Source organism: Schistocerca piceifrons, chromosome 5 (genome assembly GCF_021461385.2).
Source record: "Schistocerca piceifrons isolate TAMUIC-IGC-003096 chromosome 5, iqSchPice1.1, whole genome shotgun sequence".
In the NCBI taxonomy this organism is placed as follows: Eukaryota; Metazoa; Arthropoda; class Insecta; order Orthoptera; family Acrididae; genus Schistocerca; species Schistocerca piceifrons.
In genome coordinates this window covers 249,686,410-249,700,117 of record NC_060142.1, presented here as the reverse complement: position 1 = coordinate 249,700,117, position 13,708 = coordinate 249,686,410, and the positions used below count along the sequence as shown (strand labels likewise).

The 13,708-nt window shown below is 38.2% G+C and overlaps 1 protein-coding gene across 1 annotated transcript in view; it reads left to right on the top strand.

Moving 5' to 3' along the window:
- LOC124798037 (transmembrane 9 superfamily member 4) overlaps positions 1–13,435 on the top strand; it is a 57,735-nt gene extending 44,300 nt beyond the window's left edge. Inside the window, exons 8-10 of the mRNA XM_047261257.1 lie at positions 6,497–6,756; positions 11,056–11,239; positions 11,769–13,435. Of these exons, the coding sequence (XP_047117213.1) occupies positions 6,497–6,756; positions 11,056–11,239; positions 11,769–12,008 (684 nt within the window). The 3' untranslated portion in view covers positions 12,009–13,435. The remainder of the gene's footprint in view (positions 1–6,496; positions 6,757–11,055; positions 11,240–11,768) is intronic.
- Positions 13,436–13,708: the final 273 nt, after the last annotated feature.

The window sequence follows — 13,708 nt, the reverse complement described above, 5'->3', positions numbered from 1 at the left end:
CTAGATTAAGGAAAGGCAAACCTACATTTCTACCATTTGTAGATTTAGAGAAAGCTTTTGACAATGTTGACTGGAATATGCTCTTTCAAATTCTGAAGGTGGCAGGGGTAAAATACAGGAACCGAAAGGCTATTTACAATTTGTACAGAAAGCCGATGGCAGTTATATGAGTCGAGGGACATGAAAGGGAAGCAGTGGTTTGCAAGGGAGTGAGACAGGGTTGTAGCCTATCCCCTATGTTATTCAATCTGTATATTGAGTAAGCAGTGAAGGAAACAAAAAAAAAATGGAGTAGGTATTAAAATCCATGGAGAAGAAATAAAAACGTTGAGGTTCGCCGATGACATTGTAATTCTGTCAGAGACAGCAAAGGACTTGGAAGAGCAGTTGAATGGAATGGATAGTGTCTTGAAAGGAGGGTATAAGATGAACATCAACTAAAGCATACGAGGATAATGGAATGTAGTCGAATTACGTCGGTTGATGCTGAGGGAATTAGATTAGGAAATGAGACACTTAAAGTAGTAAAGGAGTTTTGCTATTTGGGGAGCAAAGTAACTGATGATGGTCGAAGTAGAGAGGATATAAAATGCAGACTGGCAATGGCAAGGAAAGCATTTCTGAAGAAGAGAAATTTGTTAACATCGAGTACAGATTTAAGTATCAGGAAGTCTTTTCTAACAGTATTTCTATGAAGTGTAGCCATGTATGGATATGAAACATGGACGATAAATAGTTTAGACCAGAAGAGAATAGAAGCTTTTGAAATGTGGTGCTACAGAAGAATGCTGAAGATTAGATGGGTAGATCACATAACTAATGAGGAGGTATTGAATAGGATTGGGGAGAAGAGAACATAACTAATGAGGAGGTATTGAATAGGATTGGGGAGAAGAGAAGTTTGTGGCACAACTTGATTAGAAGAAGGGATTGGTTGGTAGGACATGTGTTGAGGCATCAAGGGATCACAAATTTAGCAGTGGAGGGCAGCGTGGAGGGTAAAAATCGTAGAGGGAGACCAAGAGGTGAATACACTAAGCAGATTCAGAAGGATGTAGATTGCAGTAGGTACTGGGAGATGAAGAAGCTTGCACAGGGTAGAGTAGCATGGAGAGCTGCATCAAACCAGTCTCAGGACTGAAGACCACATCAACAACAACAGGATAGGATACAGGGCTTGTCTGCCTGAGTTTTATAAAGTTTTCATGAGATTTTGGCTAGATTATGGATGCACAGCATATGGATTATAGACACGTACTTACCTACAGACCATTGATTCTGACCACGTTCTTCAGGACGAGCCCTATACCAAGTCTCTGTGCTCAAGCTAGAGGCTACCACTTACCATCAAGCTGCAAATGGTGGGCCAGTCAGCAAATGGTGGGCCAGTCATGTAAGATTCTCTCTGTTTCAGTCTTGAGCATACCAAACCATTGTTAGCCCTGCTATGTAAGAAATTTTCTCAAATTGTCTCTGAGCAATGAGACCCTTTGGGTTCTATGTGAAGCTTGAACTAGATACTTTGTGTGGGTCAAGTAGCAAACCATATTCCGTATTGTGACTGACTGCCACCCAACTTACAGGAGCAGCATTGAGTAATTTTTAGAGTTAGTGAGGTAAAAGAGAAAGTGCACTCTGGCACATGTTTTTAGGACAATTTTTTTTAAGAAATTATATGAGCACCAGTACATTATAGCTGTATTTACAGACAAGTCTCGGCTCAGTGGTATTTCCTGATTGTGTTCTCAAGCTCCCGTAACTACATGAATTTCTGCGATTATGCAATTAACCGTAGCCTCGAGGGCATTGGAGCAGATGAGAAGCATTTGGATTGAAATATTCCTCATCCGCTCCCTCTTCTTTAGTGGTCTACTGTTTCTACAATACTATACTCAGCAGACAATACAGCAGAATGTACAGAACTGCCTTTCTCACATACAGAGTCTTGGGAAGGAGGTGTAGTCCTGCTGGCTGCCAGGGTACACGGTAATTCATAGCAATGAATTGGCAGATGTAGCAGCAAAGGAGAGACACAATGGTAATACGGTGGTTCATAGATCATCCCCCTGACATGTGATGAACTCACTTCTGGGGGACAGAGTCATGTCTAGTTGGGAAAAGAATGGTTGGAGTGATGGACAATAAACTGCTGTTAGCAAAATCAGCAAACATGGCTGTAGCTTATTTCCTTACAACCATGCAGAAGGGATGAGGTCCTTCTCACCTGTCTACAGAATGCATAATGCGTGGCTTCTTACTCCAACGATAGGACCTTCCAGTGTGTGGTGATTGTGGTGTACAAATACAGTGTGCCACATTTTAGTTGACTACTTTTACCTTCTGACATTAGGGTAGTGTCTGATGTATTTGTAGACCTAAGTTTTATTTTTGTTGACAATGAGACAAATGTGGCACGACTTTGAAGAGTCTGTGAAATGTCCAACAAAGTCTAGGGAGGAGTTATTAATGTGTTACTTGGGTAGCTGACTCATCCATATTTTCTGTAAGTCATCAGCAAGCTACAACCTCTGACAATAAAATTCGGTGAATGAAGTCAGAACGGTCAATCAGGCAACACTGGCAACTCACAGCGCTGCACCTGCATAGCCCCCGGTGTTGGTAACCTGCCCCCAGCGTAGTTCAGTTGAGCACCCTGTGTGTTCCATGTTAGACCTGTTGGACGAAGTGCTTCTTTAGTGCGTTGGTTCTGAACTGAGAACAGGACAATGAATGAACAAAGGATCAATTTAAAGTTTTGTTTTAAGCTTGGTAAGACACTGAAAGAAATGCATGCAATGCTGGTACATGTTTATAGGGATCAAGCACTGTCCATAAAGTGTGTGTAAGAGTGGTTCACTCGTTTTCAAGGAGACTGGGAAAGTGTTTCTGACAATCCACATAGTGGAAGACCAGCGACTGCTGTCAGTGACGAAAACATTGAGAAAGTGAAGACATTAATCATGAACGACAGCTGATTAACTGTGCGCATGATATCAGATGAACTACAGGTGAACTGTGAGTCTGTGTGACAAATCCTTACCCAGGAGTTAGGGAAGAGAAAAATGTGTTGTCTTCTGCCACATCACTTGACTGATGATCAGAAGCAGTCACGTTTAGAGGCTTCACAGGATTTTGGTGAAATGATGGATGCGACACCCAATTTCTTGAACCGTATTCACTAAGGATGAAACCTGGTGTCTCCGGTACGACTCTGAAACGAAGCGGTGAAGCATAGAATGGCGTTCTCCAACATCACCTCGTTTGAAAAAGGTCAGAGCTGAAAAATCACGCATCAAAACAATGCTCATCACCTTTTTCGGTAGTCAAGGGATTATCCACAAGGAATTTCTACCTGAGGAAACAATACTGAACGCTGCACAGTACGTTGAAATTTTGACCCGTTTCATGCGACGTCTCCGCAGGATACGACCCCAATATGCACAACAAAGTTCCTGTTTTTTGTTCACAACACCACTTGCCCACACACAGCCAATATCATCACTCAAACTCGCTTTGAAAGGAAAGAGATTTGGTGATATTCCTGGCACCCAACGAAACGTGACACGGCTGTTGAACACCATCACAAAGGAGGACTTCATGCAAAGTTTCCAGGACATGAAGTGCAGAGCTCAGTGGTGCATAGTTGTAGGAGGTGACTATTTCGAAGGACAGTAAGGTAACTGTAGTTCATAGGTCATCTACGTTAATGTTACAGGACTGTTCACCGAACTTTGTCGGAGGCTGTACATATCCCTTTCTTATTTTTTAGTCATTTTTTCATATTATCCATGTTTTCAAAAGAAAATTTTAGAACATGTAGCTGAAATTGCAGCATCTTACAGGTTGTGGCAATGTGCATGTTGCCACAAGTAATTTTGGGAGGCAGTGAGTACAATTGTAAGCAAAACTTATTTAACCCTTTTTTTAATGTTACATTACTCGAAAAGTGTCTCCAATTCCATTTTTAATGTTAGTATGTTGTAAAAAGTCAGAGGTGTTGTATTATTAATTTATATTAGATTTTTTCCATTCCCTACACTTTACCTAAGTAATACTTGACTATGTAGTATTTATTTTTTAAGTTACACTGTTATTCCCTTTTGAATACATTACCTGAATTAGCCGTTGTTCTCATGGTCATTTATTGCACAATTTTATTCCCTCGCAGAAAATGCTGTTTATATAACATAATAAACTGTGGCTTTCTGTGCTCTGTGCGTATTGAGAGTAAAATCTCTGTTTTTAGAATTGTCTTCAGTCTTAATTGAACTGGCCATCACCCTTCAGAAAGACTTTGAGAACTTGTATACATGAGGTCTGCTAAGTGAACCTGGAACAATAAAACATTTTACCAAGACAGTTCTTTACCTTACCGTGTACACTTCAGTAATTGCTCCTCCTTCACCAACTACGACCATTATTGAGTACTGTACTGCAATGACACTTAACTCGCATTCAGAAGAATGGCAGTTAAATCTATGCCTGGCCATACAGGTTTAGGATTTTTGGTACTTTCTCTAAATTGCTTAAGGCAAATGTCACGATGATGCAGTTGAAAAGGACACTGACCTAGTTCTTGTAGTCTCTCCTCAGTAACACCACTCTTGATCACGGCTGTGCTGAAAGTTTAGATGAGGGCGGGACTGTGAATGCATAAAAATGTACAAATCACCACCATTTAGTTTGCATTAACACAAACATTTATTCCTTGCAAAGTTTGATTAGGAATAACAGTGACCTGTTTGTTAACAGTGAAAAATTGTTAGTTCACTGAACAAGACCAGCGCCTACATTACCTAACAATCTGTCTAGTGGCAGAGTTAATTATTCTATTGTGGCACAAAATACAGTACACATTTGCTTGAAAATGTTACATTTTGCACTTAGTACTCTGTTGTTGTAATTTATTATAGTGAATTACCCCTCAGTAGTTAATCTAATTCTGTTAGTGAGCATCACTTTGTCCAACAAGCTCTTGTTTCGATGGAAATAATATTCCATACTCCTGCTAATTATAACATAATTCACTTAAAATGTTCATTAATATAGGTTACAGTAATAACTTGAAAATTATTAAATATTAAAGTTCTTAGTTCCATAGATGACAGTGCGCATATTTTTGCGCCTGACATAGGTTTTACTTCTGGACTTTCTAACTGCGAACTACCAATTTTGGGTGACAACGGATTACTGAAAGATGGGTGTAAGAATAAATTGTTACTTCATAAAGTACATTCTGCTTTGAAAATCAGCTAAGCTAGATTTTAGATTTTACTCTCTACCCCCCCCCCCCCCCCCCCACCCCCCCTCCCTCTCCCTCTCTTTTTTACTTCTAAATAAGATGTCAAATACCAGTTGTCATCAGTGTTGCTTTTAAAATACTTAAGCAGTTCTTTAATAAAAATGATTTACTGACAAAAAAGTCTTTTACCCACTATTTCACCAGTGTAGGCGTTAAATTTCCAAAACTGCTGAAACGTGTGTTTCTTTATTTCCCATTAAGGAACCAGATACCAGTTTTCATAGGTCTTCCTTAAAAATTGTCTTAATAACAACATACTTTCAAAAAACCTTTCATTTCCTATTTCACCCCCCATAAACATGGAAATTTAAAAAATCCCTTTTTAAACAACTGTTGCAGGATAAGATAAACACCTTCTGCAAATTTAAAGTTTCTATCCTTAGTGGTCTGGGCTGGGGACGATGTTTGAGTGAGTGAGTGAGTGAGTGAGTGAGTCAGTCAGTCGGGACATTGCCTTTTACTTATAGAGATTAGGGTAAATTACATGAAATTATTAATGAGTTAGTTAATTGATGAATGTTATCTGTCATTTTGTACATAAAAATTAAAGTAACAAAAAATTAGTCGAAGTTCTGACTCTAACAATGGTTATGATGAAATCTGGGCTGGTTATGAACTTGAATGCTAATTATCTCTTCAGTCAATTAGTTTTTGATAATTCAGAGTATTTTATCAACAGATCTTCTGTTGATGTGGGTCACCTTTCTCAAATGTATTGGTTAACTCACAGGTTTTACATATTGTGAACTGTAATGCTGTCATCAATTAATTATATTTTCAGGTTGTGTGTGTCTAAGTGAAAACTAATTACATCACTGTAAACAGGACAAACAAAATGATAGCCTGAACAATTGGGTGTAAATAAGATCTTGAGATTTAAATGTATTGAAGACAAGATAAAAATTGGCAAAAAATTGGTTTTTTATGGGGGTAGAAAAAACATAAGATGGGAAGAATGAGTCGTACTATGTCACGTGACAGTAGGACTTTTCTTTCCCCTTCTTTTGCTGTCCCAACTTGTTCTGTCTCTAATAAGTGTCTTGGTGCAGTCATTAAATCCTAATCTTTACTCTTTCTTTTTACACTGCGACGAATTTGCCTTTTTTTGTGCTCACTGGTTTCTTGTACATTACGTTTTCTGTACTGATAGTGTAAGTATCAGCTTTCAGCACAAACTGTTTTGTTCTGTTTCAGACTGCCACTTTTTATCCAGCAATTGTTTTTGGAGTTTGTTTCTTCTTAAACTTTTTTATCTGGGGGAAACATTCCAGTGGTGCAGTACCATTCTCCACAATGGTGTCACTGTTATGTATGTGGTTTGGCATTTCCTTACCACTTGTATACTTGGGTTATTACTTTGGGTTTCGCAAACAGCCTTTCCAGCATCCAGTACGGACAAATCAGATTCCACGTCAAGTCCCAGATCAACTTTGGTACATGAATCCTTTCCTGTGGTGAGTGATCAATGACAAATGATTTTTTTAGTGACGAGTAAATACTTATTTTGCCATTTTGCCTATGTTTTGAGTAATATGTAATGTATCTTATTTCATTCAGTGCATTTGCATACATTTGGGGGTAAACTTTCAACTGTCTTGCGTATGTCTTAGTGTTATGGAATAGAGGTGTTAACAGAATAGTAAATTAAAAAGTTCTGGTTAGCTCTAAAGGTAATAAAATGCATTTAAAAATGAGGGTAATCCCAAAGTAAGGTCTCCTATTTTTTTATAAGTACACAGATCTGTTTATTTCTACAATGGTTTACATCAGCTTACAGCTTGAAAATTTAGCTATTTTTTGACATAATCACCAATTCTGTCAATGCAATTTTTTAGACGCTGTGGCAGTTTTTGTATGTCCATGTCATACCAACTCACCGCCATGCTGTTCAGGAAGTTATGAACTTCTTCTTTCACCTCGTCGTCGGAGCTGAATCGCTTTCCGGCCAAATGTTCTTTTAACTTAAGGAACAGGTGATAGTCACTGGGTGCCAAGTCAAGACTATAGGGTGGGTGGGTGATTATGTTCCACTGAAACTGTTGCAGGAGAGCAACGGTTTGCTGAGTGATGTGTGGGCGAGCATTGTCAAGGAGAATGTGTATGCCTTTGCTCAACATTCCTCTTCTCCGGTTGTGAATTACACGTTTGAGTTTTTTCAGAGTCTCACAGTACCTGTCAGCATTAATTGTGCTCCCAATGGGCATAAAGTCGACCAACAATACCCCTTTCTGATCCCAAAAAACGGTTGTCATGACTTTACCGGCATACTGTGTTTGTTTGAATTTCCGCGGCTTTGGCGAAGAAGGATGCCGCGACTGGCGTGATTGTTGCTTGGTCCCGGGTGTAAAGTTGTATGCCCAGGTTTCGTCACCCGTGACAATTGAGTCCAGAAAGTTGCCCTGTTCGGCTGCAAGGCAGTGAAGAAATGCGCGGGAAGCATCAACTCATTGCTGCATGTGGTCCTCAGTCAGCATGCGTGGCACCAATCTTGCACATACCTTCCGGTAGTTCAATGTTTCCCTTACAATTCTGTGAGTGGTGCTTCAGGAAACCTCAGGAACCAACATGCAGAGATCATCCTGATCCGCTGATCTTCATGCATGCTTTGCTCAACCTTCAACACTGTCTCCTCAGAAATTGATGGTCTCCTGCTCCTTTGTTCGCCTTGAATTTCGGTCTGACCAACTACAAACTCTCTACGTGTACTTACGAACATTTTTGACATCCATGCACAACTCACCATACACTTCAGTCAATTGGCGATGGATTTCAATCGATGCAGTGCCCTTTGCGTTCAAAAACCAAATAACTGTGTGCAATTCGCACTTGGCGGTGACCTCCAACGGGTGTTCCATTCTCAATGGCTGCCAAGCCAAGACTGAGCACCTCAGCACGGCGTGTGCATGTTAACACAAAGCGTGTGAAGCACTCTTCATAACAGTGTGATCAACTGCCACACAAACAGAGTTCTATGCTTACAAAAAAAATAGGAAACCTTACTTTTGGGATTACCCTCATAATTAAAATTGTGAGAATTTCTCATTTCTGATTTTATGGGTCCTTGCATTTGATTTCAGTTATTTCCTGGATGTCAATATGATACCACATGTTATTATCTTCAGGCTTATGCATTCATGGAACCCTTGCTTGTATTTTTATGTTATCCACTGATCCTCCATTAGCTCATTATCTGCACTATTTCTTATTGCAGACACTCCAACAAAGAATGCCTAGATCCACTTAATAAAATCAGTTCATATGTCTGTCTACTCGGATGTGCCTATTTACTTGCTGTCTTGCCTCTTTTCATTGTCAGTGATAGTTATTAGCAGAGTAATGACTGCAGCAGCTTCATTAAATCTATGACTGATTCTATATGTTAGAGAGGTTGACATCTTTGTGACCACTTTACATACTCGGCATGTACAGATAAAATTTAATGTGTGTGGTATTATTTGTGAGTGTATTCCATCAATGGGTTTCTTTTACCATGCTTTGAAAGTTAGTTACTTAATCTAAATACTGTTTGTGCGGTACTTCACTTAGCAACTTACTCATGTTTGTTCTCCAGGCAGTTGAGCCAGGACCATTTAATCCAAAAGGTCACTCTGGCAGTTTTAAGAAAGTAATGCAAATTGCTGTTTACCAGAAAACTTACCTTCCTGTCACACTGAAAGTATTCTGATAGAACTCATGTGTCGTAATGTACGTCCCCTCAAATAACTTCCGGAAGGTTGCACTAGTGTACCCTTATAATATTGCTCAGGCTTATTTCATATACACAGACAGCCACTGCCAGGATCTCAAAATGGCCCTCATGCATTATTTCTTTCCTTTGTGGGTTGGGAAGACATTACTTGCAGCAATAAGTGAATTGCTAGTTGGACATAGACGTTTGTATTTAGGCATTTGCAAGAAATGGTTGCATCAGCAGGCATGACATGATGAAACAAGATGTCACCCACGTCATGTCAGCAGATATGAAATGATGAAATAAGGTATCACCCAGATATACTTCGAGCACTAAGTTCAAAATGCATGTTCGAGCATAAGGTCTGTGACTAGTGCCCTCTCTTCTTTCTGTTGTGGCTAGATGTTATTTGTTGGCACCAATTTAATCAGTAAAAAGTAAAGAGGTGCAGGCAGTTATGGTTCCAGAAGAGCGTGTTTTGTCCTGAAGAGGATTGGCCATCAATAGTGAAAGAATGATGAGAGTGGTGAAAAGCAAGATATAGCTGAAGAAAGCTGCTTTTACATGGAACTTAATGGTGATTGTGTTAGATGTGAACAGTAGATGACTAGTGGAATGTGATATTTTCTGACAAATCAGTATTTTCCACAGTGACTGATGTGTCTGTTGTGATCTCAGATATATCTCCGAATAATTTTGCAGCGGCTTTATGTCGGTGACAGTTTGGTGCTGGAAGTGTTCCCTTAGTGTTGAGACACTTAAAGATAAATGGCAGACTTAATGCTGCTCATTATACTCATATTAAGGATAATGTTATGATCTCATCTTTGTGACAAATATACCTTGAGGGATTAATCTGTTTCCAGCAGCCTCCAATACATTTAACAGGTGCAGTGCAGGAGTGGTTTGGAGAAGAGAATGAGATTTTTCTTCTCAGATAGCCTCCTCCTGCACCGAACCTCAGCCCATTGAAAACATACGGTTGCAAATGAAATGGACCATGCAAGAAAACTAGCCTGACTTCGTGCCAAGGACCTCTGTCAATGTGTGATGCATGGGAGATGTGGCAGAAAATGGAGGACTTATTACTCAGCTCAAAGACTTTGTCAGATGCAGATGGTAATTGAAGTGGAAGGACTGTGAACAGGACGTTAAGTGGTACAGAAACCACAAGTGCTATTTTGAAGGCTGGTAAAATCTTATTGTGAACTGTGAAGTTCATTGTATTAATTTTTGGTTTTCTATAAACAAACAAATTAACACAGTAGAACAAAAAATAATCACTAAAATTGTGGTTTGGTCTGACTCTTGCAATTGTACAGTTGTTATTGACCAAATGATTAGGCTGCCGAACTGGAAAGTCATTATACTGAGTTGTGTGATATCCAAATATAGCTTGCTGTTTTCAGAGGGGTGCATGCTTCATGATGAGTATCAGAAAGTTGTTACTCTTGCAGTTACACTCACAAGTGTCCATAATCTTCATGAGCAGTCCTATAAACTCTGTAATGTTACTGGCTCCTGCATAACACAGCTGGTAATCAATTTTCAGCCATTGCTACTTTATGTACTATGAAGTTTAATTCCGTTTAAAATATTTTTATGTATTTTGTGGACTCATCTGTAAATGGTTTGCAATATTTAAACACAAATTAATTTATTAACCTGTAAATGTACTCATTTCACATGATTATAATATATTATTGAAGTGGCCCATGGAATGTGTGACTAATACACCAACTATTCAGCCATCCAACCAGCTAGCCAACCAACCAATGAAACCTGCTTCAGCTAACTTGAGTTTGGTTTCCTAGAATTTTCTGAAGTCATTCAATGTGAACACTGTCATGTTTGCCAGTCTCTTAATAGATATCACACCTATTCATGTCCAGCTGAATTTCAGTCTCCCCCTCCCCTCCTCCTCCATAAATGACTGTGAAGTCAGTGTGCTGTTCCACAACAGAAAACGGCTTTTAATTAGAATGAGAGTCTTGTTAGTGATTAGAATTGAAGTTTGGAGTATTCATAAATAAGCAACTTTTTGTTATTCCTTTGTTTTCAGCACTTTAATGGCAGGTGTACTGCCATTTGGAGCTGTATTTATTGAGCTGTTTTTCATATTCTCTGCAATTTGGGAAAATCAATTCTATTATCTGTTTGGTTTCCTGTTCCTTGTGTTCATTATCTTGGTGATATCATGCTCCCAGATATCAATTGTAATGGTGTACTTCCAGCTGTGTGGTGAGGTAAGCAGTGCATTTTTCTTTTAAGAAAATCAGTAAAGTATTAGTTTATTACCTGATACCTAAACTGCAGGAAAACACAGGAAAGAATTTAATATAAGCGGGAACACTAGTTAAAACTATATTCACTGTCAATAAATGTGTATGTTGATTCAGAGTATGTACTCTGATAGAGCCACTGTAGTTAGAGATTTAACCTTTCAGAATTGTATGCTGTGTAACTGTCATAGTATAGTATGCTGTTTAAGAAGAAATTACATGTTCAAAATCGTGGGTGCGTGGATTGTCATGCCAATTTTTTAAATTACTTGTGTTGTATTTAATACAGAGTAACACACACACACACACACACACACACACACACACACACACACACACACACGTGGACAGTGTCTTATGATCTCCAGATATTTTTATGTACACACGCTGCAAGTCAGTTGGTTTTCTGTTAGTTGGTTCTGTCTGTTGGTTTACTGTACAGCCCGCTAAAGACTTTTATTTGTAACTGGTGCATTTTCTTTTCTTTTTTCAGGATTACCATTGGTGGTGGAGAAGTTTTGTAGTTTCAGGAGGATCAGCAATATATGTCTTTGCATATTCAGTATTTTATTTTGTCACCAAGCTGGAAATAACAGAGTTCATTCCCACATTGTTATATTTCGGCTACACAGCTATTATGGTGATAACATTTTGGCTTCTTACTGGAACTATCGGTTTTTTTGCAGCATATGCATTTATTCGGAAGATTTATGCTGCTGTGAAGATTGACTGATATTTTGAATTTGTTGTGCAGCAGATCTCACGGACTGTGGTTATTTATGAAAGTGGGGACCATTGGCAGTTGGAGAATCCCTCATGTCATCTTTACTGTTGTAGTTAAAGGTTGTAATTCTGCAGTTTTGTTTGAAATCAACACTCTCTAAGCAGTACTGAGAGCTGTGGTTGCAGCAGTGAAAGAAATTGTAAAGCTTGGTAACCTAATAGTCTCAGTACTGTCAGTCACACAATACCAAAAAAAAGGAAAAAGAAAAAAGTTTTAATATGTGATTATCATATATTTAAATGTGCAAATATATTTTAATAAAGTTCTTCATTAGTGAGAGCTTGCTGCATATGTTACCACTGGACAGGAATGTGGTGATAAGAGAGCTGCATCCTGTGTTCTCTCTATGATGAGAATTTATATCAGTAATATTGTGCTGTACTGGCTGTTTTCTCAGATGTATAGTTTGCAAATGAATGTGTAAAAGTGTTTGCATGTTCTTTATTGACCATGATATTGTTTAGTAGTAATATCTTGTATTTACTAGCAATGAACACAGTTTCTTAAAAATATATTTTTATGTGATATAAAAAGTGTAAAAACATAATATATCTCTGAATGCTCTACTTTGACATATACCAATTTTATTTAACAATTATGAGTTAATGTGTATTGTGTACCTTATTCTGTATGATGTCTTATAAAGATTTGTTCAGTGAAGTTGTGGTTTACAGATGTATTGTCCTACTGGAGTCTCTTGTGTGCTTATTGGATTACAGTAGTTCAGGAAAGTGCTTCATTTGTGTGTTGTAATATTCAATACTGAAAAAATTATAATCACAGATGGAGCTTTAATTGTGTGCCCGTCTCTTAATGTTGAAAGCGTATACAGTTGGAGTAAAGATCATTTTATATTTCCAAATTTGCAAGTGTAATTAAGTTTGAAAGTAAGTGGAAGTAACTGTGTGTGTGTGTGTGTGTGTGTGTGTGTGTGTGTGTGTGTGTGTGTGTGTGTGTGTGTGTGAGAGAGAGAGAGAGAGAGAGAGAGAGAGAGAGAGAGAGAGAGAGAGAGAGTTTAATATAGATTATATTGCCATTTTGTACTTCTCTCAGCCATTGCACAATTTAATGAATCTGTGTGTTATGGAGCATTATATCAATAAGTGAAAGTTGTTTGTTATTTTGTTTGTAACAGGCATTTTTAAATTATTTTGCTGCCTGAATAAATGTGCATGACCTGTGATAGTTTTATGTATTGTATTTATTTATTGACCATGGAAACAAGTACTAGGAATTGATTATTAGTATAGGACAAAGAGTGGAAGGACTGTCCAGTTATACTGATTCAGGTACTGCCGATGACACTTCAATCGCAGAAGTTTCAGTATTAAATGTAAAACAAATGAATTACCAATAAACAAACTGCATATCCTCAAGACTAATTCATTATTGTTGTGGTTTTTTTTAGTACTCTTTGTGTTCTTTCAAGAGTTGTGTTGAACCACACAGTCATAGGTCAGTCAATTGCTTAACAGTGTTTAAGCAACTGCAAGGCATATATATGCATCAGTAATTAAAACTATGCATTACAAGCAGTGTTGGCAGCTATAAGAAATTGATGCAACTTTGACAAGCACTGCTTTAGAGTTCTAAATTAAACATCAAATTTGAATAATGCAAAATGCCTCTAATTCTAGAACCGTTAACTT